This window comes from Aethalodelphis obliquidens, unplaced genomic scaffold, assembly GCF_003676395.1.
Source record: "Aethalodelphis obliquidens isolate GAN/ISIS:26980383/991018 unplaced genomic scaffold, ASM367639v1 scaffold5, whole genome shotgun sequence".
NCBI lineage: Eukaryota > Metazoa > Chordata > Mammalia > Artiodactyla > Delphinidae > Aethalodelphis > Aethalodelphis obliquidens.
The window spans coordinates 47,144,703-47,171,834 of NW_020837949.1; the positions used below are offsets into that span (position 1 = coordinate 47,144,703).

The following is a 27,132-nucleotide window of genomic DNA, read 5'->3' on the forward strand; positions in this document are numbered from 1 at the left end:
AGGCGGGGCAGGTTACCAAATAAGCCATTACTGTCTTTTCATTGTGGTACCACTGGGCCCTTTGGGACTGGGACTAAACTGGACAATTCTGAGAATGACAAAAATCCTCCAAGTCTGTGACTTGCCAGGAAACATTTTCACTACCGAGGAGTAAATGCTATCTGACCCTACCTGTTAAAGAGCTAAGATAACATTCCCTAATTGCCTACGTTGAGCCCTATGGATGATCCGGTCATGGTGCCTGGGATGGTTAATTTTAGGTGTCAACTTGACTGGGCCGTGGGATGTGCAAATATCTGGTTAAACATTATTTCTTGGTGTGTCTGTGAAGGTGTTTCTGGAAGAGATTAGCATTTGAATTCGTGAATGAGTAAAGCACATTGCCCTCCCCAAGGTAAGTAGGCATCATTCAACCTGCTGAGGACCTAAAAAGGATAAAAAGGAGAAAGGTTGAACAGTCGCCCCCCATACCCCTCTGTCTGACTGGTTGAGCTGGGACATTAGCCTTCTCCAGCCCCTGAACTGGGACTTATGTCATCAGTGTTCCTGATTCTCAGGGTTTTGGATTTGGACTGAAATTTGTACCACCAGCTTTCCTAGGACTTCAGCTCGCAGGGATAAGAGCATGGGACTTCTCGGCCTCCATAATTGGTGTGAGCCAATTTTTTATAATAAGTCATATATATCTTCATAGCCTATTGTCTATTGGTTCTTTTTCTCTGGAGGCCCCTAACTAATACAGTGTCTCCTCTTTAGAACCTTTTCCCTAGAAAGGGTCCTATATTTCGTTAAATATATTTGATAGCAGTGAATTCGTGGAATCCAGGCATTAACTTTCACAACCCTGATCCGCTACTTCTAATCATTCACCAAATTCTATTCTCTCCACCCTCAAAATAGACCTGGAATCCATCCACTTGGCTCCATCTGCACTACCAAGATCCTAGTCCAAAACACCATCTTTTCTCACTTGGTTCTTCCCACAGTTTCCACCTCCAGTTTTGCTCCTCTCCAATCCAACCTCTGCATCACAGCCAGAATGATCTAATCATGACATTTCCCTCCTCAACATTCTTCCATGGCTTTGCTCAGCATATCAGAATTTAATAAAATCATCCTTTAAGCGTTCTACCTCTTTGATATCTGTAGTACTCCTTTCCAATCTGACTTGATATGTTTCACCCATCCTGGCTTTCATTCGTTTCCTAGAATGTGCCAAGCTCTTTCCTACCCCAGGACCTTAATACATCCTACTGCCTTTGCCTGGAATGTTTAGCCATCTGCTCTTTTGTTGACCAGCTCTTATTTACCTTTTAGGTCTCAGTTTAAATATCACTTTCTTAAAATCATCTCTGACCCCCAAATTCCAGGTGCCTCCAATTTAGAGGGTTCCATAGCTCCGTGTGCTTTTCCTTCATGCTATTTCTAACAATATTTTTATAGGTATGATTATTTATTTAGTGTCAATCTTTCCCATTAGACTCATAGCTCCCTGATGGCAGGGGCTATGTACCTTTTGACGGCCAGAGGTAAAGTCATTCTGATTTCTTTTAACCATTGAGAAAATCTGTGCTTGCTTTCTGGAATATTCCACTCCATTTGGATGGAGAAGGACGGAGAATACCATAATACAGCTGGAAAGATTTCTAGAAGTTAAGACGATGATCCAAAGTAAGTGAGTACCAGGGTATTCACCTACATGCTCTTCTTAGTAATAGACCTTTCTGCCCTTCTGAAGCCTGAGGCTGTTCCTTTTGAAAAGCACAAAAGCAAAAATGCCAAGTGGAAATGTTCATTCCAGGGCTTCTGATTTTTGCTTTAGGTTAATGTTGAAGCAGTCAACGGTTCTTATGATAGTTAAGTGTTTTCCTTTTTTGCCAATGGTTTCAATTGTTGAAGCTCTCCAGAAGAGTCAAAACCCATAATTTTTATGTAAGGTTCCCAAGCATCAAATATATATGCCAAGCAAGCTTCTTTAGTTAAAATAGGGCATAAAGAACTATAGTTATAAGTGCCATGGATTGCTTTCCTTATAAGGCAGAAAATTGAAAAAAGGATCTTCTGGTTTTTTACTCAAAAACAAAGTAAACAAAATCAGTGATTTCAAAGTCCACTGTGGCTGAGAGAATTCATTTTCTTAATATGGAGTGGGCAGAAAATTGAAAAAAGGATCTTCTGGTTTTTTACTCAAAAACAAAGTAAACAAAATCAGTGATTTCAAAGTCCAGTGTGGCTGAGAGAATTCATTTTCTTAATATGGAGTGGGCTCCGGAGTGATGGAGAGAGTGGACATTCAGGAATGACTGTCTACTGCAGACTTCTGGCAAACTCTTTGGCCTATTGGTCCACAGCCAGTGTTTTTCTTCACAAATGAATTCCACATCTTTATTAAGTTAAGTATTTCTTTTTTTTTATTATTTGAAACATACTTTAAATATTTTGTTTTATGACGTCCTGGAAATTGATACAATTCCTTCCAGATCAAGGAAGATGGAGAAATCAATTACGTTTTTTTTTTTTTTTTTTACATTGAGAGTGATTACACAAAAATTATGCCCCAATTTAGTTTATCCATTACTATGGATATCATTTGATGTCGTGTGTGAACAACTCAGGACAGCCAGAATTAAAGGTGTCCTTCTAATTAGATGAATCGGTTATTTTCACAGAAAAGCCCTAAATGATTATTAAATAGATATATACCTCTGGTGTGAGTTGATTTGTAAAAGACTACGCAGTTAGAATTATAGATTTTAAATTACAATTAACCTTTTATAGGAAAAACCCCTGTAAGAACAAACCGAAATACATCAGAAGCCTGATGTGAGCTTTGTAATCCACAGAATGAATCTTATTAAAATGAACTTTATCTGACATGCGTGAAATTTCAAAGTTGCCCCATTTAGACATGAGTTAATTGGCTTTATCCAAAAACGAAGGAATTTTAAGGATCATTTAAATCATGAGAATTGTTGGTTCAGAATGCAGGGAAAGGCTAGGAAAAGAAACGAAGCCCAGCCCTTAACAGAAACTAGAGTTCCCTTCCCCACTCTTCAAAACCAAGTTCTCAAAACCTCCTAATGGTTTTCACTGTTTTCTTTCCACTGCTTATCATAATCAGGTAACCACAAATTTGCATCCCTAATGGACCCTTTTCAAAAGTGTGTTGACATTTCAGTAGGTTTTGAGTAGCTTGTAATGCTTCTCTCAATTTGGGCAGGTGCCCACAAATCTCCTTATATGGGTCTCAACATATAGACTGTCTGCTTTACTCACTTTTTTTTTTAAACCCCCTGGGAACCTATCTTAATTATACTCTTAAAAAAGTGAAAACTCAGAAGTCAGATGACTCAGAAAATGAGCATCTAGCTGGACAACCACATGCAGGGCAGCATCTTAACTATATCTGTGAACTCAGGCTCGAGTCAAAAGTATCATCCCTTGTGTGGTAAATTCACTTTTTTGAGCTTCTATTTTTATCAAAAGGAAATAGATATAAATAAGACCATGCAGATAAACATAGGTTAGGGGAGGGAGAATGTTGAAATCAAGCAGGGAGCTCATCATCTGAGCAAAAACTCCACTGTATTTTACTGCTTGAATTTTCTACAAGGACCAAGAACCCAAGAGGGCCTGAGGAGGGGCAATTTCAGTCCCACCTACTTTTTGTGGCTTCAGTAAAAATACAATCCAACAGAAACACAACTAAAATTATTTTTTAAGTTTATTTTTTTAAACATTTACTCAGCTCCTGCTATGTTTCAAGAACTGTGCTGGGAGCCCAGAGTCAATAAAAGATCATCCCTGCCCTTAAGAAATCCATCATGCAGCAAGGGAAACAGACAAGGCATGGAAGTCAGAGTAGGTGTAAAGGGAGAATCCCCCAACTGATATCTGATACCCTGGGGGTTTCAGGGGAGGGAACTTAGGAAAGGAGACACAAGAATTGTTCCAGGAAAGATGAGAAGTTAGCACACGTGTGTGTGCGTTCACTTACATATGTGTGTGTGAGAGTGAGGGAGAGGAGATATTGGTAAGTAGAGGCTCAAAGCCGAGTTAACCATCTGTGCAAAGCAGGTTGTTAAAGTACATCAACACAGGCCAACAAGATATTAAATAATTACTGCTGTTCATAGCTTAACATGAGATGAGAACAATCTCTTTGAGAGATAACAAGCCCTGTCTAGAAATACATGCTATCTGATGTGCGTCCATTCAGCCTGATCCCCCTGTAGACGACAAACTGGGCATGTAGATGACTACATACATTGAGAATTTTTTAAATTAATTTTCTAGTATTTCACGTAGGTGTCTGAGTTACAAACTAAAAGAACAGCTTGATAGACTGTAGTGCACACATTTGATCCTTTGTGAATGAGAGGGCAGTACACTAAAAGGGAGACAGAGATTGAGGGTAAGTGGCAGGGAGGCACTGAGCTATGGGCAGGGGCTCAGCATTTTCTGGAAACAAAGAAGCCCTTCTTGGCCCTATTATCCTATATTAAGCTGCTTTGGAAAAGGTAAAAATGGAGCCAGAATTTGGCCCTACTTTTTCTGATTCTGAAGCTGGTATCACTGAGTTTTCTCTCCAGTATTCCTAGTTTTCATTTATTTCTCACTTTGAGCTCAATAAATATAAATAGGCATGAGATGGGGAGGGGTTGTATATTTTAACAATCACTGCCACGCAGGATTCTCATTGGAGATACTGAAAACAGTTTTCTGTGTTTCTTGTGACTTCTACTCTCCCTTTTGGGCGCTCCTTTTGCAACAAATTACTTTTAGTTCCTGGAGAGGAAGGTCCTACCTCAAAACATGGTGTCAGGTGCTGTACTAACAAGATGATAGATTTCCCATTACTTCCAGCATAAAGTTAAAACATATAGATTTAAAGATAGCATAGATTTGTGTGTGTGTGGTCTACATTGACTTAAAACATTTTGAAAAGTACATTGTTGTCCCCTACTTTCTAAATCGATATTGGCAGTCACTGAATACACCCTTTATTTCAAAGGAAAAGAAAGGAAGGAAGGAAGCAGGCAAGCAAACCTTGGTCATCCTGGCTTAAACAGGAAAATGAAACAAGGGCTTAAGACAAGGTAGCTTCACAGAGCAAATGGCCTGGCCCAAGCCTTCTCACCCAGGCTCCTTCCCTCACTCGCTGTGCGCAGCTTACCCAAAACCCACTCTGTCTGTGCTTTCGCACGTGAAAAATGAGATTGTCAGCTGGCTTCTGTCAGGAGTACCTAGTAAAAAAGAATGGGATGGGAGGGCACTGAATACATAAGATGCACAGCTCTCCTAACGTAATCAGTCCACGGGTCCTTCCTATGTTGCTCCTGATTTTCCTCACGCCAGTAAAAATTCTAAAGTGTGGAAAAGTTCTATATAGCTTATTCAATAAAGAAGCTATAACAGAATTCAAGTTCCTAGGACCGTTCCCAGCAACTTGAAAACCGCAACCCATGCCCTGCCTCTATAATATATAGCATTTCCACAGTGCGGCTGTTTTAATAAACCAATGGATATTTCCCTCCAGTCCGTTTGCTTTCAGTGGACTTTTTTTTTCTGTCTCCAAAGAAGCTGACACTATAATGTCAGACAAATGACTAGAATAACTGTGCATTGCTCTAGACACCAGTGAATAAAATATATCAAATACTGCATATCCCTAGAGTGTATTATTCCACTTAGAAAATGGTATAATTGACTTTGGGTAGTATGGGGGAAAAAAATCCAAAAATTTAAGAGTGGTGGGGTTATTTTCTGGTAATTGCCTGACTTGAAACTTTAGTTTGTCAATCAGACAGTTCTCCTCGCCCTATAAATGTGGGGCTTTTTGGTGGGTGGGGTGGGAGGGCGGTATTAAAAGAGAACTGAGAAAATGGCTAAGCCCCACAGGCCTTTTTTCTTGTCATAAAGTTGTTGTCAGAAAGATTCGCTATTATGTCTGGGATGGGTGAACTCCGTGGCATTTTGCGTTCAGTAAAAATGTCTCAAACCATTTCTCAAACATTTTGAGGTTTGGCAAAAACCTGAAATCCATCTTGCCAAGCACTTTCCCCCCCTTAATTCTTAAACCCATGTGTCTTTCAAGGGAAATTTAATCTGTATGTTTCTGATTCATTTACACTTAACTCATCAAAATGGTGTTTTGTAAGAGCTATTTGATGTTCAAGAAGTCTTATGAGCTTCTCTCTTGATAAGTCTGAAAAACCTTTCTTTCGGAGAACCAGAAAATTGTATTTTACCAGCTGTAAGCCAAATGCCTTGAGCTGTGTTAACAGTCAAGAACCTGCTGAATTTAGGAGGCAAGAAAACAGACACAATGACATAAATAAACATCTTCACGTCTGCCTGCTCACACGTCCACCAGAGGCCTTTCAAAGTCATTCTTTCCCTGAAGAAGCCTAGCCCATGAGGCCTAAGAACAAGCCATAAAGCTGAAACAGGAAAGAACTATGGTCCTACAGCAAAAATTCCCACTCATCCTGGAGATGACCAGTTGAAAATTCCTAGCTCGGAATCAATGGAAGTAAAACCTGGTGTGTTTCATTAGATAACTCTCTTACCTAGGAAATAAAATTATCAATGAATGCCAGAACAAGAAGAGACTTAGGAAATTTCTAGTCCAGTAATATTCAGATTGTGTTCCAAGGACTTCTGGGTGGAGGTGGGGACATGAGTTGAGGTAGGAGCTGTGGGCCAATCAGAGGCTCTATTTTCCATACTGGGCTTCCCCATAAAAAGTTTTTTTTTTTTTTTTTTTTTAAAGTACTCTAAGAGTAAATTCAGTTTGAAAACAAATACCTTAATTTTATATGAGGACACTGAGGTCTGGGGACGGAATCTTGGAGTTGGGACAGAGCTGGCAATATAACCCAGGTCTCCTGACCCTGGTCCAGTACTCCACTGACCTTTCCACTGGGCCAGTGCTTTTTGAACTCTGGCTGTAGTTCATTAGTGGATCAATTAGTGAGAAATTGGTGAAATCAGGTTAATCTGACATGGCTAGTGTTTTATAGGATGTGATATCCAAGAAGTTAGACACAGTTAAGATTAAGAATTGTTTCATCGAACTATACATACACACACATAGGTAAACATATACATATGAGTACACTGGGCTGTGGTATAAAATATATTTCTTACTGTTGTTCATACCAAAAAAGTTTCGAGGGCTTCCCTGGTGGCGCAGTGGTTAAGAATCCGCCTGCCAGTGCAGGGGCCACAGGTTCAAACCCTGGTCTGGGAAGATCCCACGTGCCGTGGACCAACTAAGCCCGTGAGCCACAACTACTGAGCCTGCGCGCCTAGAGCCCGTGCTCTGCAACAAGCGAAGCGACCTCAATGAGAAGCCCGCGCACGGCAACGAAGAGTAGCCCCCGCTCGCCACAACTAGAGAAAGCCCGCGCACAGCAACGAAGACCCAACGCAGCCAAAAATAAATTAAAAAAAAAAAGTTTCAAAACCCCTTTACCATACAGAAAACCATGTTTCTTTTCCTGGCAGTTCAGCCAATAGCAGTTTTCAATTCGCCTCGTTAAAGACCACATGGCTGGAAGACCCAGCACGATGATGAGCCTTCTCACTTCCTGGAAGAAATCCTAAGAATCACCAGACTATCTCACCAAAGTCAGCTTAATACAGATTGGGAGAAACGAACAAGGAACAAATGTGTGGTAGGGGAGGGATGCGGGGACAGATATCTAGCTGAGAAAAGAAGGGGTCATACTCATCTTCGTATGATTTACAAACAGCAAGAATGATTTCCGACTCGCATACCATGCAGTTGCACAGTGCAAGATCCAGACATCTTAGCACCAGCATATTTCCAAAGTGCATTTTCCAAGCACTTAACAGTCATTAATTAGTTAGAAACATCCTTTCAAGGTCGGGAGGCACAATAGTTCATCTCCACACCACGGAGCTTTGGAGACTGCAGGGAAGCTGAATAGTACAGCACCTGTATAATTACTGTGGGAAGATTAATTGGGTTAACTGGCTGTGAAGAATCTCGTGATAAAGCATTATGAAAAATGCTGCCCGCTCTGCACTCTTAGATGTCAGTGCTGGCGTCCTTTGTGCCTAACAGCTGAAAGCTGCCTCCCTGGGAAAGGATGCAAAGTCATTAAAACAACTATGAATTACCCTTTGCTCTCTCGCTTTTTTTTTTTTTTCCAGAATCGTAATGAAGTGACAAGTTTTCTGTGGTCACAAAGTGTCAGAGTCTCTTTGGGATTAAAGTGCAAAGTGGGGCTGGGTTGGGAATTGTGGTCTAAAACCGTTCCCTAGGTGGGGAGCGAGAGGGAGGAAGCAGCAAGTTTCAGAGCCCAGAGGTCATCCTGCAGGTGGGTGGGTGCTGGTTCGGGGGGGTTTCCAAGCTCTGTCCTCATCGCCACGCACTCAGTGTATCAAGGGCTGGTGTGGGGAGAGGGAGGAAGCGAGAGAGCGGTGGCAAGCAGACAGAGCTGACTCCTGGACGTTTACCCCGTCTCACTTATGGACTAGGGACGGTTCGCCCCACCCACTAACTAGACACCAGGGAGCTTTTGGTCGGAAGCAGAAAGCAAAGTATCTTGTCCGCCTCCCCACCCCTCCCTCCAGACCAGAGGGTGGAGTGTTTGCACAGCCAGGTGCCTGAATGACTCCCAGCTTCTCCAGGCCTGCCAGCAGCTCCTCTGTGCCCCTGCACCTCTGAGTCTTTCTTTGCACTCTTCCTACCACACCACCCCCAGGAGCCAGAACTCAAAAGGGGATTGAGAAGCATCAGCTTGAGCAAGAAGATGCGGTTCCTGGCTCCAGGAAACCCAAGAGCCTGGCAGGGTGAAAATGTTCTCTTCATTGCATTAGAGCCAGGTCTTGGCACCTGCCACCAAATAGCTTTATGATAGCAGATAATTAGTCACAGTTTGGGGTGGCCTCAATTCCTGATCGGTAAGATGAATGCGCTGGGTTGAAGGATCTCTAAAGTTCCCGCCTCATCAATGCATTTAGAATGAGAGGATTATTATTCTATTGCTAAGGAAGTTCTGGATGCTGAGAGTAAAGGCAAAGCAAATGCCATCCCTTGTGACCTGTACGCTGGAGCTTCCTCTTCACCCTCGGTGGAAGGAAAAGGCAAAAAGCAGCCTTGTCCTGAGCTAGGGCCAGGTCTGAATTAAGAAAAATAATTTGCCTAGAGAGAGCTCACTTTGTAAACCATATTAGGGTGGATGCTGGTGAAAGCAAAACTAAAGGTGAAAATGCAACGTGAGAGTAATTTACGTGTACATTTATACTAAATGGGTTTATTATAATTGCTGTTATTATTATTAATTCCAGAAGAATTAAAGGAGATCAGCCACTTATTGCAGAGTGTTGCTGAGCTGACTGAAGTACTATGATACATAAGAAGGTTAAGAAGAGGTAAATGCAAAAGAAAAATTGCTTTATGCCATCTAAGAAAGAAATCTACTACTAAAAGGCGTAGGAAGAAAAAAAAGACCCAGCTCTTCTTGGCTCTGAAATAAACTGCTTTCAAGTGAGAGCTTAAGCCTCATTTTCTGGCCAGTGAAGAGATGCTCACAGAGAATAGAGCCAATGATACGCTTCTCTCCTCACCTCTTCTGTCCACAGTCTCCTTGGCATTCTGTGACTCAGTTTACCTTTCTGGGAAGGAACTGGTAAATGACAGTGTTTCTCTCTAAACTATTGATGCCCCAAATAGACTATTATTCAGACTTCCAAAAAAAAGTCAGCTGGTCCCATTATTAAATAACTAACACTTATTGAACATTTCCCATGCTAAGTGCATTTAGTCATTATCTCATGGATTCCATTTCATAGATGAAGTAATGGAGGCTCAGAAACTTTCAACATATTGTCAGAAAATCACACAGCTACAAGTGGCAAAGCCAGAGCCTGAACACAGATCTGTCTGACTCCAAAGAGATTCATGGGGCACAGTCACATGGGCCGTATTGATTTTGAATAAGCAGTCTCCACCTCTGCAAAGGAGCTTGCTTGTCAGCCCTTACTTAGCAGTGATGTGGGCCCCGCTGAGGGCAGAGGGGCAGAGCCAAGTGGGCAGCCAGGCCCACAAGGCTACAAGGGGCCTAGATGGCCTCTCTGCCACGTCAGCACATGTATCCAGCTCCACGTGACTTCAGCCTTCAAAGATCTTTGATTTTAAAAGTTCATAGGTTCCTAAAACACAGTAATTCATAGTAGGCATTCCAGCTTATAGAACACAGCCTCTTGGCCCCATTTTCCGTCTCCCATTAAGACGAGTGATTGAGTCTATCTATTAATAGATAACTTGGCATTCCTTTGAAACCTTATTATTGTTTTTTTCCAGGCTTTGCTGTTTTGGACACATCCAGTTCTATTTTGGTCATTAAAGACAGCAAGGAAAAAAATTATATGGTAGAATTCAATTTTGGGTATCATGTGGTGGAAAGCAAGACTTTGCTGATAGCTAGCTGGGTCTTGGCTATCGTATAACTACTGTTGCGCTCTCCATAATGATTGCGAACTATTGATTAATTCTTCTCGGGTGCAGCGTTGCTTCATCAATCATTAAATAAGCTCTCCTGCCAGGGTAGGCACAGGAAGAAAAGAGGTATGGACTTGTTATAAAGTGTTTGTGTACTACGTTGTGGACTTTGGAGTGCTACGTCAAGTCGATTTCAGTTTTCAAGGATGTACGTAGTCAAGGAACTGCTGTGGTTTGCAACCAAAATTCATGAAATACACACCTCTGAAAGCACCAAGGCTTACTGTACAATTTAATCAGGCTAGCAAAGTCTGTTTAAAAATTATAAACTTCAGATTTGAACCACAGAATTTTTATTGGCCCCCACGTTCCTTCCTCCTCTCGGCTATTCCCCACATCCCTGCGCTATGACCATGGCCGCTGGCTCAGATGCTCGCACACACCTTTCCAAAATCCAATGCAAAGAAGTCCCCTTCGAAGTTCAGAGGCCCAAGAAGACCAAACAAAAAGAGAGCAGAAAGGAGAAGGCCGTGTTCAATCCACTGCTTCTCCTTTTTTTATGGGAAGTTTCAGGTGTGCCCACCCTACGTGGGCACAGGCCCACGACAGTGCTCAATCTCAAGTCCACGCTAATCTCTGCCTTTGCATGTTGACCTGGCCTTCCTGACCAATGCTTATTTAGTAAAATCTGAGACTTTTTTTATCATGAAGCTTGAGATAGCCTGAGGTCTCGTTTCCAGCAGAGACTTGGGAACCTTAAGATGGAACCCTTGATATAAGTCTTGGGCCCCATCACTGTTATATAATCCCACCAACTTCACCATCATAACCCTTGCCACCTGGGAAACCCCCTTCTCTTCATTCTCCAAACATCATTTTTACCACCAGAAAAGATATGCGAGAGGAGGTAACAAGCTTAAAAGGGAGCCTCACCCGACTAAAGATAGGCGTTACACACATAAACTATTGCAAATAGAAATTCTCTTAATCAAGCCAGGAGTAGAATCCAGTTCTCACGACTGAATTCACTCATCTCCATTTCACTCCATTTTCCCATTCACAAAGCCATCGCTGAGCATGAATGGGGACACAAGGGTCTTTCTTCCAACCTGCATTGTTCTCATCTCTCCCCCCACTCAGGTCACTGGGAATTTGGCAGGTTTCATCAGCACTAGTCCTCACCTCACTTTAATCAGAATGGTACTTTTAGTTCTGTTTCAAGTACCTGACTTGATCTCAGACCTGCATGATTTTCTGAATAGAAACAAGGCATAAGGGAAGAGAGGCTGGAAAAGGAAGAAGACTGAGCGACGCTGGGAACAGGATGTCCAGTTAGAATCTGCAGTCAGTCGCCTGCATAGAGACTTCCCAGGAGGACCCTTTCCTGCATCCTCATGACGGGAGCAGCTGAGACTCGATTCCTGTGATCTCACTGTGTGCCAGGGCCCTTAAAGAATGTCTCTAGGGCTTCCCTGGTGGCGCAGTGGTTGAGAGTCCACCTGCCGATGCAGGGGACACAGGTTCGTGCCCCGGTCTGGGAGGATCCCACATGCCGCGGAGCGGCTGGGCCCGTGAGCCATGGCCGCTGAGCCTGCGCGTCCGGAGCCTGTGCTCCGCAAGGGGAGAGGCCACAGCAGTGAGGGGCCCGTGTACCGCAAAAAAAAAAAAAAAAAAAAAAGAATGTCTCTATCCCTCACAACTCCACATGGTAGGTATGGTTATCCTCATTTTACAAAGAAGACAGAAACCATGGCACAGTGAGGTTAAGTAGCATGCCAAAGTCACACAACCAGGAAGTGGAAGAGTGACTCGAACCCAGGCCTTTTGACCCACAAACACATGCTCTTTTCAGAAGATCCCGCACTACTTCTCTGACCAATAGCTGCCTGACTTCCTGGTGTCCTCCCCTTTCTTCATGTCATAGATGTGTCTACCAGGGGGGAAATGGCAGGAGAAGAGGAAGAAGGCTGAGTTCAGCACTGACTTAGGGTTAAGCTTAGGCATGTACAGTGGGCAACCCTCTGCTCTGTGCCTGGCATACACATGGAATAGACTTGTGCTACTTCTTTTATGCCATCAAAGCCCTACCTCCCCCTCCACCTGCTGATGCTAATATGTGAGGCATGGCTCCAAGGACCCTCCACAGAGGGCAAAGCTACCACTAAGGCCATGCCCCAAGGAACGTAAAACATGGACAATCACCAAGATAGCCCATTGACAAGCACAGCCACGAGGCCCCTGATGGTCCTGACGGTGGAGGAAAATTTGTCAGTGGTGGCAAGCTAGACCTTGTGTGGACTGGACCCAAGGGGTTAGAGCTTGTGTGAACTGTGGCAAGGCTGACCCTTAGTTTTCACATTGATAAAAGCAAAACACACACACACACACACACACACACACACACACACACACACACAAGTAGAGGTAAGTCTAAGGAACACTGAGTAACAGCAGTGAACTGTAGCACTGTCGATATCCTGGTTGTGATATCACTAGAGTTTTGTCAGATGTCACCAATGGGGGAAACTGGGTAACGGGTACGTGGGAATCTCTGTATTACTTCTTACAAATTCATGTAAGCCTACAAGTACCTGAATAAAAATTTCAATTAGCAAACAACAATAATCAAAACAAAAACTCCAAACAAAACAAAACAATCACCGAACAGCAGAGCTAATGATTCTTCTTATCCTTCTGGGTTATCATGGGGAGGAAGTGAGGCACTACTGTAAGTCTGACCAAGGATCATAGCTGGGCTCATGCCCCTTGCCCTGCCTCTCCGTCAGTCATTTCAGGACCCTTCTGATTATAGGTGAACACCTTGGAGCCAGGTCAACATAAACTGTAATGCTCTAAAAAAGAAATCACGCTCTCTTTATTCCTGAAGACTCTCAAGCATCCACTTGGCAGTCATCAAACTCTGCACAATGACTAATAACCTTCACTAGTGGTTTCGTTTCAGTTCTGGGTAATCCCAGCCCCACACCACCCGCCTCCTCCCCGCCAAATAGGCACAGTTGTGATCCTTCCCTGTGCACAATGAAGCTGGATCCATAAATACATACTTTACAATAAGGCTACTACCCTGGAATTTGGCTGAAGAATAGGGATATTGTCTGGTAAAATTATCTTTCTAACAAGCACATGTAGTTTTGCCTTTCAAGTTTCTCGAAGGTTTTAAATAGCCTTCAATTGCATCTAAAAACTGAAGTTTATGTTAAAATTACAGAAACATATCAAGAAGTTGTGCAGTCTTTGGGGGGGAGAATAAATTCAATTAAAAATTCTGTTCTGAATATGAATACGAGTGGACAACACAGAAATGTCTCCTGCATTTTTAGGACCACTTTATGCATCTTTATATCTCACTGAGGACTCCTTACAGACTGCACATGGAAACTAAGAATTTCACAAGAGGAACATTCATGCCAAAAACAAAAACCAACTTTTAAAGTGAGAAAAAACATGTTCCCCTTCACCCTCCTCCATTCATTTCTTTCAAGGCACTAATTCATCTCGAATTCAAATGTACTTTTCTCTGAAAACTTATGTCAAATACCGTTTAACAGAACGCGGACACAGACACAGAACTTTAGAGTTGGAAGGGACTTCAGAGATCACCTGAGATTGGTTCCACGTGGGGAGGAGGGGCTTGTCACCCACCTTGTCTGCTCCCTCATTTTGAAATGAAGCCCAGATGCTTTAAGGGACTCGCTCAAGGTTCACCAGGATTAGCACTCAGGCCTCCTGACCTCCACCACATCATGCCGTTTCTTCCAAAAATCATCTCCCCCTTCCATCTCTGCCCAAAAAAGGCGAGAGGGGAGAAGATCCATAAAAAGTCATGATTAATTATATCCAAAACATGCATGAAATAAATAAACATAAACACCTTTCTGGTACGTGCCCCATGCCTCAATACGCACCAGCTGTATGATGGTCAAGACTGAGCCAGAGAAGTTTTAGAGCAGCCAGGAGTCGGGGATTACTCTCTCATTGGGCTGGCTCTCTAGTTGCGGAGGGCTTCGGCTGAGAACTATCTAATAATGCTGGATGGTTTCAGAAAGCATTCAGCACAGGCAGAGCATCATAGCACTAAATATATTTTACGAAACGCACAGAAGTGTGGTCATAATTTTCAAAACGTATAAGTCTCTCTCTCTCTGGGTACCCTGGATCGTTAGAACATTAAGAACACCATCGACTGTCCCTCTCTCCATTTATTTCATGTTAATTCCTTACTCACAAATATTAACTAGCTGTTTCTCAACAAATCAATCCAGAAATTTTCATCATCTCTCCCACAACTAGAGAATCTCATCTCGAAAATAATTCAAGAACATACAGGTTTGAAAGTTAGCACGGGATTAAGTTAATTGTCACGTGAAAGAGCAGGAAGTTAAAATTAACCGCTGTTAGCATTAACTGAAATAATAGGTGAAAGGCTGTAGCTGCTTTTGGGGATCATCATCTATTACTTTAAAAACCGACAGTATATTCTTAATAATAAATGCAATAGTACAACTCTTCCTACTCAGCATGACAAACCAAAGGGTTTTCCAGGCATTTGCAATTCACCAGTTACACCCAAAAAGTCACCCCCACTCCCACTGTCACTTCACTTCGACCTTTTATGAAAAGACAACCGTTTTGAGCCATTTAAGAAGAGAAAGAGAGAGAATCCTCGTGGAAAATAATACACAGCTGTGATAATATCATGTTTTTTTAAAATACCATAATATAGTTTTACTTTTAATAATAAAAGATAAAAAAGGGGCGTCTGTGAATAATTAGAGATTGCAGTCTGAAGCCAGTTACAGTCACTGCAATTGATAATAAACTGAAAACCCCTTGAGAGCAGGTAAATGCTTTGCAACCCTGACCCCCTTGCTCTCACATTACTTAACTACCCTGCGGTTCTTGCATTACATCACCATTCAAGCGATTGGTTCCTGCATTTTAACTCTCTCCCTGTCTCCTCCGATTAGGATCGACACCGCAGCAAAGAAACTTCGCCCGAGTTTGCTTTCTCGCTTCGCTTTTTATTTGTGGCCCCTTATGCTCCAATCCCTCGGGCTCGCGCTGCTTTTGTGTGTGTGTGTGCCCAACCCAGCCTCGGTTCAACTCATTCAGGTCGCTGTACTAGAACAAAAACTCTGATCCAAGTGAAAAGAAATGCCTCTTCGGGACCAGAAGAGGAGCGGAGGGGCTGGGGAAAGAGGAGAAGGAAGAAGAGGAGAAACAAAGACGGGCAGAAAGGGGAGAAGGGGGAGAGACAGAGGAGGAGGAGGACGACGAAGACTCAAGAAAAGAAGGCGGTAGGGGCCAAAAAAAAAAAAATCTATAAAATCGGAAAAAAGAAAATAAAATTAAAAACAAACCTCATGGACATCACTGAGGCTGAATTCCCTCCTGAGGTGCAGAACATGAGAGCTCTGGAATGAGTGTGTGTAGAATTTGAGCCAAGGCTTAACTAGCCTGAGTGAGTCACATCCTTCCCACTTGATTCCAGGCCAAGCGATGATGTAATGTGCTGGCCCTTCTCTTGCGCCCAGCTCTGGCTCTCTCCCTCCGGCTTGCTCGCTCTCTTTCTCCTGGGCTCGCCCTCCTCCCCCTTCTCCTTTTTAGCTCAGTGCTGGTGAAGTCACCATTTAAATCTGGCAGAACTGAAGCAGAAACTTCAATGTAACCAAAACAGCCCCAGGCCGAGTTCCAGACTCAGGGAGCCTTAGTGGTGCAATTGCCCTTAGAAACGAGTAAACAGAGCCGGGAAACAGTACCGCCTGGGGATGGCCCAGCAGCTGCCTGGGACTCAGAGGGGGACCCGGAGTTCTACGGGCAGGGGGCCCCTGGTTCCCATTTTTTTTTTTTTTTTTTTTTTAATGCTGGTTAAAAAAAAAAGAAGAAAGTCCCTGAATTTGGTGAAAGGGAAATAACAGTGGAGACACAGGCAGAGGTGGAGACGAAGAGGTGGAAGAGCAGGTTGGAAGGATAAGCAGGAAAAACCAGGACAGGCCACCAGCGCAGGCTTTCTTCAGAACCAGGTGACACGTTTCCATGACCCACAGCCCTTTCTTTTCCTGGAGCTGGATGGGATTTTCTGTTGCTCAGTGCCAACCACCAGCCCTCCAGAGATCTGTCGCATCTGACCTCCCTGTCAGCAAGGGCAAACCCACTCTGGGCCAAACACTCGCCTGCGTGTGGAGCCATCCAGAAGGGAGAATCACAGTCCCTGCTCGCTTGGCCCACGCTGCTGGTCGCTTTTATGTGCAGAAGGGAAAAGGACCCTCGTTGCAAAACATAGACCTCGTCTTCCTGAGATTAGCACTCCACTCTCAGGTGAGTCATTCGAAGAAGAGGGAGTTAGAATACGTTCACCCTCAAAATGAAGACAAGCTATGGGTCCCCCCCCCACTGGCTGGGGGAGCACTGGTGTGGGTGGGGCCGTCTGTGAGGATACAGGGAGGGCAGCGTGTGTGTCTCTTTTGTAATGACAGAGGGAGGAAAAACAGCCTGGGGTGGTTGTGCGGGGGAGTCAAACATTACCCTTCACAAATGACAGTGAAGCCCTTTAAATGGCGGAATTCTACCCCTCACTTCACGCCTCTCCTGCTCAGGACTTTACCTAGAACTGTCCAGACACTTGGCCGCTTTGTTAGCACAGCTTTTTAACTCTTTCTTCTCTCCGTTTTCTCGTCCCCTCACCCTTAATGTCTCCTTCAGAAAGAAAAGAAAAAGTAATTTTAAAAAATGGGAAGTTCGCTAGAATTTTTTTTTTAAATGCCACCAAAAGCAGAAGAAAGCCATGGGGTTGCAATTTATTTTTTTTTCAAAAATAATCATCTATTGCCTCTCGTCGCTTTTTGTGATCAGTGAGTTGACCAGGTGATACAAATGTTGGTCTCTTCGCATGTGGCCAAGCAGAAAAGATCCCAACTTCTAAACTCTGCTTTCAGAGAAATCTCCTAGCTTCTTAAAGATATCTGCTGCCAGGGGACAGGGCTGTTCATCTGAGTCCCTTGGAATTTCAATCAGAGCTTTAGGGACTATCACCAAACTCAGAGTGAAGAGTTAAAAAGCAAGTTTTGCCCAACAGTCTCCCGACCCTGGAGGCTGGGGTGGCGAAGAGCTTTCTCCAGCAGTCTGCCCTGGAACATGAAATCCCCAATTGACGCTGATGCCACAGTTGCTCCAGTGACACCTTTATCAAGGCAGGCAGCTCTGAATTAGAGGTGATCAGCCGTAATTACAGCTGGCGCCACTGAAGCCTGTGGCCTGACAGCAGCAAATGTGGTTGTTATAAAGTTTGGTCCACCATGTCAGTGGCCTGTATAACTCACTTACGTCTGACTCGCCAAGCAGCTATTGATTTTTCTTCTGATGCAGGGAATAAATAAAACAAAATCTCCAATCGCTTCTACCACCCTTTCCACTTCAAGGCAGGATGATAAGATTTTATATAAATGACTTTCTCCTTTTTATAAGAGCCATCGACCACGTTGGTTAATATACTGAGGATTTTCACTTTCCCTTCTCCACTCCCTACAGCTTGCCTTACTTTTCATATTTAAATGTTATTATTTTAGACATCAAAATGGATATGTGGTGCCGCTTTCCAAATTGACACCTTCCTGTAACCACAAGGGGAAAATGCTCTCTACGGGATTTTTTCTTACACCCTGTCCCAGGGACTAGGTTAAGCTGCTAGATGGGGCTTTTTGTTTTCTTTTTTTTTTTTTTTACTGAAGTAAGTAAAAGGGGCCCTGTGCTGTAGGTAAAGATTACATAAAGGTACCTTTCTTGTGCCTTCCTTGGAAAGTAACAAAGGAGATGGCAGTTTTGGCCAAAGCCAGGCACAGACCTCTCACGAGACACACCAGCATCTTTGCTCCTGCTGGGAGGAGGAAGAGGCCAAAGGTTCCAAGGCAGCGAGGGTGCCTCTGATCAGGGGGTGACGTGACCAATGGGTTCAGTGCTTCTAGCCAAACTCCGAGGGCCCTGTACCTGATGATGATGAGATGATGATGCCACTGGGCCAACAATGTGCAGGACACACTGACACTCTAATAAAACTTCTTTGGAGCACTGGCCGGAGTCAGAATTCAGAGCTCAAAGGGGTCTGAGTACTATATTTGCACCTGCCTTCTGAACATAAGTACCCGCCCCTTCCCCGCCATTCCAAATCAGGCATTCTCACTGGCTGATGGGCTTCTCCCCACCTGAAAAGAAAGCCTGCTTTCCTATTTCCCTTCCTGTGAGCAGCTAATGATAGAGAATATCCTGTTCCCAAAAGGAAATTCCCCTCCGACTCAAGAGCTTCCTTTTTCACCCATTTGGCCCTCTCGTCGTCTCTCCCCACTAGCCCCCTCCATGTTCTAGTTGCTCTTCTGAAGAAGGGGGGCTTTGAGGATCAGGGTTTTCAGATGCTGTAATTCCAGCGGGAGCCTTCTTAGAAGTAGCCCCTGGCCAACAGGCTAGGCCTCCAGATTAGCTGGCTTGCTCAGGAATGCTTACGACACCCTCCTTTCAGAACGTGTCCTCCTTGGGGAGAGGGTGGTGGGTACCGCGCAGCTGTTCGGTGTAACTCACATACTCGCAACTCCTGATGAAATGTTCGGCTCCGAAGAAGTGAAAACCTCTGAGATCTGAGCTCAGAGTTCAGAACGGATTTGGACTATCTCCAAAACAACCCACTCGAAAAGCACAACTTGGACTGCAGGACTGAAGAGCACAATAGCCAACTAAAGGAAATTTTGTGTGCCTGGGTGAATTTCTTAGCTCCAACACATTACGGAAACACAGAGCAAATATAAGAAATGATAACGATCCTTCCTAGACAGAGCTGATTTTTTTTTTTCTTTTAAGTCTGAATTTATTTTCCTCAAGGAAAAGCATATCGTCTTCTTTCAGACATTGTTTTTAAAATTTAACCCACGATTCCTACAGTCCCAGTGGAATTTGAGGGGCCAGATAATTTCAGAGTTAAATAAGCTCTAATGACTATCACATGTACCCAGCCATAAACCTAGTATTAAAAATTATTCAGAAAAAAAGTGGCATCTCTTCCTTTTTTAATTTATAATAACCATCCAGGTGGTTTTCTAAGGCCTCCTTTGCAAATTGCTTCCAGCGAACCTTCCGGTCACAGACCACTGCATACCCACATGGTGTCATTCAGCGTTCCCTTCAACTTGGGTGTCCCGTGTTTTCACAGTGGACAGAGGCTGAGGGGCTGCCTAGGTCAACCTGTGCAGCATGCTTCCTAAACTGTGTGCAAGCAGGATTCGCTGGTTTGGATGGCTAGGTCTGCTAGCGTCAGCTCCTGGCACTCCCAGGGAGAAAGCGAGAGAGTGGTCAGCCATTGGTTACTTCTGTCTCGTACCTACTGTAATTCCTACATCCCAGCTCTGGCTCCAAGTACCCTCAGGCAACTTGCTGGCCTTCCTTGTGTCCAAACCTATTTTTGATATTCTGAAGTGGCAATGTTGAATGTGACAGACAAAGGAATGAATTTCTAATGATGGAGGCATCGGGAAGCCTTGGGGGTAGGTATTGGGAGGTTATGAGAGACCTTCGATCAGCCCTAAAATATTATCATCAATTCTGCCGACTCATAGTGTATTTTTCCCCCTAACTTCTCCATCTGTAAAATGTGAATGTCGTCGTATCACTCGAACGCACCACAGTTATCTGAAAAGCAGTTGACGCTCAATGGGTATTTGTTGGATAAATGAATGAGTGAATGAATGAATAAACCCCTCGGTTCAGGCATTACCTTTTCCGTGAACACCTTGCTGGACTCCCAGGCTGGGGTAGAAGTGTCCCTTTCTCTGGGCTCCTGGATCAGATTCTACCGCAGCAATAAGCCACTTACGGAAAGTACCCATTCCATGCCTGTCTTCCTTGGGAGTCGTTAGCTTCTTCAGGGCAGAGGACGGGCTGATCCGCCTCAGTTCCCCTAGCTCTTAGCGAGCACCTGACTCACATACAGTAGGTCTCCAAGAAATGGGACTGAACTGAGTGATGGCAGCACAGGCTGCTCGGTCTTCCCTGAATATGTTCCCTCCTAAAAGTCCTTTTCCCCTTTTCCATTCTTACACCTCTTCTGTGGCTTCCTTAAGATCTGGAGCTTCTAGAATACCTGGAATAATAATAATAATAAATACCAGAAAATGTATTGGTTGGCCTTGTCCATCCCTGCACTATGTCATTTCTCCTCTGGGGGCCTTAGATTCCTCTTGCTTCCCTTTCCCCAAATCCACGTGGCAGCGATGCCAGTATGAGCACCCTGAGGTTTTTATTATCAGAGCAGCTGACATTAGACTATTTCCGCCAATTTCTTATATGAGGTATCCAGGGGAATTGAAACTCTAGGTGAGAGGAACTGGCATTCTCCTATTGGTTGGGGTGCTTCTCATATGGTTGTCAGGTCACCCTAAGGAAAGGGAAATTGCCACTGAGACTTACTCATCCCTAAAGAATGGTGGCGTCAGTTCTTTTTTTTTTTTTCTTTTTTTCCTGTTTTATTGTCTTACTGAGAAGTGATTGACATACATCACTGTTTAAGTTTAAGACAGCGTGAGGGTCTAATTTACATATATTGTAAAATGCTTGTGTGGTGTCTGTTCTAACCAGCAGTTCCTACACCTCAAGGTTAGGACTACAGGAAGAACACAATGAAAATGGTGGAGGACAGGAGGTTCAAATGTCTGTGGGTAGAATTATAAACAGGATCAGAGGCTAATGGTGTTGCCAGACTGAACTGAATTCATGTTCTGGTCTTGAGCGGAGCCAGGACATGGCTGAACAGGACCGTCTGGGGAATAATCCTGCTCTGCTCAGGAGAGGTGGGCGCCTGACGGTGTGGGAGAAAGAGGCCTCTACCGCAGGCTCAGTAGATAACCTTGGTTAGGAGAGGTTATCTACCAAAGTCCCGTTGTCCCTGTAGACAAAGTGTGGTGACTGGCCTCCTCTAGGGTGAAGCAAACGAGATGCGTAGGGTGCAAAATTTAAGGAGGCATGCACTCCTGGGGGCGTTCAAGGGCAGGGCAGCAACTGCACAACCTTGAGAGTGGGTGCCCCACTTGCCTCCTTGGTCCAGGCCCTGGGTGGTGAAGACTTACTGCTCTCTGTGTACTTCATGAGCACCAGCAGGGCTAGGCAAACGATATCAGGAGAGGCTCTGGGTCTACCCGGCCAGCTGGGGAGAAGTGGGTGATGCCTGCAACGGACTGGACTTTTCCTCAGAAGCATCACTTCCGTCAATCTTTCCTTCTTCTCAATTCCATGTCTTTTAGCTTGCCATTCTATTTTCCCCACTATAATTGTTGCTTGTGTGAAACATCAAAATTATGGCCTTGTCTATCCTCTCTGTTAAAATTTGCAGAAATTGATACTTTTCCTTGTTTTGTAGCTATTGTATGTCTCATTGCCACATATATATATATACACATATGTAGACATACATATATATGAACATACATATATATACATATATTTACATATATGTACAATAGCTGACTATATATATATGTCTGTCTGGAGCCTGTGCTCCGCAACAGGGGAGGCCACAGCGGGGAGAGGCCCGCGTACCGCAAAAAACAAAACAAAACAAACAAACAAAAAGTAAGAAACGGAGTTCCCCTCTCTCAGGTAACTGGATGGTGCTGCCTGCCTCACACCCCTCACCTGGTCTTCACCACCTCCTCGTCACACCCTGAAATCTCATCAGGGCCCACATCCTGAGCCAACACTGCAAAGTTCATACCTATCGCTCTCCTAGAGCCCTCACGCTGCTGGCTTCCGAGGCTCCTTCTTTCTAGCTGGGTCTCCTCGTTTCACGGGGAGGAAAAGATGTGCCTACCGGAACCTGACCATCATTTGCTGAGAATTCCTATCTGGGATGCTACCCCTTTGCATAATTTTAATTAAAACACTGGGTGTCTTCTTTGTAAATAGTGACCCCCAAATACTTTGCAGTTGCACAAAAAGGCTTTCTGAAAAAGACGACTTAACTTGTTTGGATAATAGCCCTGAGAGTATACTCTTATTAGCTGTTTTCATTGTTAAACATTTTAAAATGAAAAAAACAAATGCAAAAGTAAGAATGAATTTGAAGAGGTTTTGAGGGTACTAGAAATAAAAAGGAAGGCTTAAACTTGGAAATTGTACTTGTGGTTGTTTTTCTTTTCACAGAGATTCCAGCTATAGGTTCTGTGTGTATTTAATAACTGACCTCCCCTTACTCTGAGGAGAGTTCACCAGCACTGATTTATTCAGAGGGTTCTGAGAGAAGAATGAGCCCTCCAACACTTTTCCCTGGAGGGGATGAGAGGAATTTTTTTTTACCCCAAACATGAAGCTCTGGGGTCTTCCAAATGAAATTATCTATGTTTTTATTAACAGAGCCCCTGAGTTAAAAAGTTGGTTTTGATAAGAGAGAATAAATGAAAGAGAAAACTGCTGACATAATATTTTGGTTTCCAAACCCGCTTCCACATTCTACTTTCCCTCTCAGGCTTGTACATGACTCTGGTGTCTGTATTTACACCAGAAATCCCAGAGAGAAAGGTGCAGTTAATCCTGCCTTATGCTGAAATTCAGATCTAGACCTTTAAGACGACAATCATAGTGACACTTTCATATGCACGGCTATGTGTTCCTGTCTTTCTAGACATGTAGCGCTGTACGATTCATAAATAACTTAGTCTTGTCCTCTCCATTCCTCTGAGAGAAAAAGTAGATGCTATGATGTCCAAGGGGTCTTTAGGTTTGGAGGTAAAAGATTCTAAATTTCTCATTCTCCATAGCTTTAGAATTCCTCTGACATTAATAGAAATAGGAAAGAATGAGAAACTCAAGCACCATCTGGGCCAATCTGAGTTCCCAATGTTCCCACCCAAACTGGAAAGTATGCTTTTAAGTTGGTGTTGGAACATGCTTTTCTGGAGCAACGATCCTCCTTGAGAATCTCATAAAAACTGAGAACCCTCCTTTTAGCCATGTACCCCAGGTTAAAAGTCCCCAAGAAAAAAGCATGCTCTCTTTGTATTAAACTTAAGCTATGCCCCTTTTACAGGGAAAGAAAAGCAGGCATGCACAGATGAATCTCAATGCTTTGAAGGCTAACCCCCAGCCAGGTACTATAACCAACCAGCAGACCGGGGTGTTTTTCTAGTTCAGTGGTTTTCAGATTTGGTGTGCCTGAGACCAGATTAAAATGCAGATTCCCAGGTGCTGCCTCAAAGAGTCCAACAGCCAAGGTGGGGCCTAAGTATATGTATTTTTAAGCAAAACGCCCCAGATTTTGATGCTACTGATCCACAGACCACACTTGAAGAAGACTGAATTCTATGTGGTCATCCTTAGTCCCTGAAACAGTGCAAGCAAATAAACTAACTAAATAAAAGAAAACAAACAGAAATACCTGTGTATTTTCCCTGCTGTTCAGGCTCTAAAGGAGCTGTGATTTTCTTTCATCTTTTTTTTTTAAGGTAAAAAGCAGAATAATCTGCCCTAAAATGATCAAGTCTTTAAAAACCAGCTTTCCCAAAACAGGATGCCTAAAAAGGATGGAAACAAAACATATGTGTTCACAGTAACATAACGCCATCTAAACAGTCTATGGAATTATGGTCTCCAGGACCCCCGATAAGATTAGGGTTTCCTGACCTGTGGCTGGTGTAGCAAGGCATTTCTCTCCTATGTTTACTATCAATGCTTCCAGATGTTTACTTTGCAATATTCCCAGTCTCCTAATGACAATCACAGGGAGGGTACCTTGGGGAGGGGAAGGAAATATTAGTGGTAACTGACGAGTGTATTGCATGGTGCCAGCCCACCACAACTTTGGCATAACTTGGTTATCTTCTAGAACTTTAATTGAACATCCAACAGTGGTCCTGGTTCGGTATACAACAGAATGCTACAGATTTCTGCACAGGGTCCCCTTCTCTGGGGTTCTTTTCTTTCTCCAAAGGATCTTATCAACGTTTTTCAGAAGTCTTTTATTTTTAACCTCAGAAAGTGCCAGTCCATCCACAGACCCAAAAACAAGAGTGACCGATAAAGGGGAATGAGGATTATGACCTGTGAGTCATCAAGGGCTGCATCTACTGCTAAGTGGGAATTAAGTGTCTGAATTACAATGATGGTCCTTGTAATTTCTTTTGGACCAACTCTCTGTCCTATTAATATGGTCACAGCACCATTGAAACAGCTATTGAGATAGACACCACACACCCAAGCAGGGGACAGACAAAAGGAAAAACCTTGGGAGGTGCCAAATGTCTGGGAAATAATGCTGCAACAGAGGTAGCAATGCTCTAAGAGATAAAGGGCAGTGAACATCAAAAATAATGATGGCTATGCCAAAAGCAAAGAGGTCTCTCAAGCATTTCTTTGGTCACTTACTACCCTTCTAGTCAGGGGCCATCCTGCCCCTTTCATTCTGACACTTGTTGAAGCTTTTTACATCCATTTACTCAGAGGAGCTTCCTGTTGACAAAAGAGGAAGGCTTCCAAGAGTTGGGGAATGAAGAGATACTGATCGTTATTAATGACTCTCATCTTTGAATGAAATAGTTTGGGAGTAGCCATCTTCTTTAAAGTTCTGGATACTTTCAGAAATGAATACTCTATAATTGCCAGCAAACTGCGCTTTCCATTTGGGGGAAAAAAATTATTCTTGTTGATTTCTCATAGTCCAACCCAGGGTCTTCCCTGTCTCAATCTGAGATGCCTTTGTGTGTGAGAGCGCATGTGCACCTTATTTCAAACTGAAACAGTATCCTCGATGCAAGGTTGCATAGGGTAGCACAATTTTGCAAGGTTAGATGGTTTTGAGCCTGGAAGGCCCCATAAATCAGTCTGGGGCAGCTTCATTTTAATTTGTCAAAAGTTTCTGTTATTTTAACAAAGGCTATTTGGTGTTACCGGATATCTCTTGGCCTGGCCAAACCTCAGCAAAATTGAGATCCTTTTGTTTCTCTCTCGTCTCCACTTTCAATATCTCTGTCTACATTTCTTGATGCCCTTTTGTTCTTAACTGGTTTCAAGTCATCTTACAAAAGATTTTAGCTGATAAAGGCAAATTTGTAGCATAGTATATACTGAGAACTCAAGGAAATGCAAAGCCATAAGGTCTTAGGATGGTACTGGAGGCACCAGTACAGAAAATGGGAGGGAAGTGTATCGGGAGAAGGATGCTGCTGAGTCTTCGGTTCTAGGTTTCAGAGACACAGCAGAAAGCAAAACCAACAAGGTCTCAGACTTCAGGGAGACAGCATTCTAATGGATGGAAAGAGATGATAAACTAGTACACAAACAAATAAATAATTACAGAGAGTTTGAACTCCTACAAAGTAAATAAAACCTGGTGATGAGATGGGATAGTGGGTGTGGTGAAGTCTTTCAGATAAAGTGTTCGGGGAAGTCTGCTCCAAAAAGATGACATTTTACCTGAGAATCAAATAAGGACATACAGAGGTGTAGGTATAGATATGGGAGAGAAAGTGTGCAGAGAGAACAAACTGGATTGATGTGCTAAGACGGGAAAGGACTGTATGTGTTCCCTGCAGGGAAAGAAAGAAGGCCACCAGGGAAAGAGAAGGACAGTGGAAAGAGAGAACCTGGGAGAGGTAGGTAGGGGTCTTGCAGACCATAGCAAAAAGTTTCTATTTTATTTTAAGGCAGAGAGAAGCCATTGGTAAGTCTACAGAAGGGACTGCCATAATCCAATTTGTATTTTTAAGAAGTTGCATTAATTGCTGTATGGAAAATGGACCGTCAGAAGGTAAGAATTCAAGTTTGGGGAACGGTTGAGAGATTTCGCAATAGTCTGGAGGAGTGGCGATGGGGACTTGCGCTAGGCTGGCAGCAGAACACGTGGGTGAAAAGACCGCAGAGCCAGGAGAGACCGAGGTGAAGCCAGCAGCACCTGTGTGGCCACAGGAGCAAGGAAGAGGAGGCAAGGAGGACTCCACATTTTTGACCCGATCAAGTGGGTAAATGCTGTTGCTATTGACCTTGATGACCTTGATGAAGAAGACTGGTATTGTAGATGACTTGCAGAGGGGGGAGACTTTTGCTCTGGACAAGTTAAATCTGAGATGTCTAGCGACATACAGATGGAAAAATCAGGAAGGCAGAGGGGTAGGAACATCTGAGCTCAGCAGGGCAGTTAGGGCTGAAGACATCCATCGGGCATCAATTCCAATGCATTATCTCGAAAGCCACAGACTGTGTAAGTCTCAGAACTGAGTCATGCAGGCCGCTCTTACAGAAAGAGGAGGATCAGTCAGTGAGGTAGGAGTAAAATCCAGGAAGGAGGCAGGGGAGAGCCCTGAAGTCGGTATAAGTACAATAGTCACTTCAGATGACTAAGGAGTACAAATTTACTGAGAATCATCTATCCAGTCCCTCCTGTGGCTGTGCTCTGCCTAGGAAAAGATGAAAAGGCAACAGAGTCAGCTGCCTGAGGGAATCAGCTTCCTTTGCCCTATCACCTTCCTGCAAGCACTCTACCCCTTCTCCCCAGGCTTGTAAATATCAAGAAAGAAATTACTCTAATGCGGAGAATTTGAAGATTTTATTTGCCAGCAACAAAAGATAAGGAGCTTTAAAACAATTCTACATGGGGCCAAAGCTTTTAGATA

General features: G+C 43.6%; 1 protein-coding gene across 4 annotated transcripts in view; it reads right to left on the bottom strand.

The window, feature by feature from the left end:
* CREB5 (cAMP responsive element binding protein 5) overlaps positions 1-27,132 on the bottom strand; it is a 416,133-nt gene that overhangs the window by 124,981 nt on the left and 264,020 nt on the right. The window contains exon 1 of one of the 4 annotated variants that reach the window (XM_027102314.1): positions 15,859-16,071. The exons of the other annotated variants lie outside the window; for them this stretch is intronic. Within the exon in view, the coding sequence (XP_026958115.1) occupies positions 15,859-15,905 (47 nt within the window). The 5' untranslated portion in view covers positions 15,906-16,071. Of the gene's footprint in view, positions 1-15,858; positions 16,072-27,132 lie in introns of those variants that run through there. 4 annotated transcript variants of the gene reach the window in all.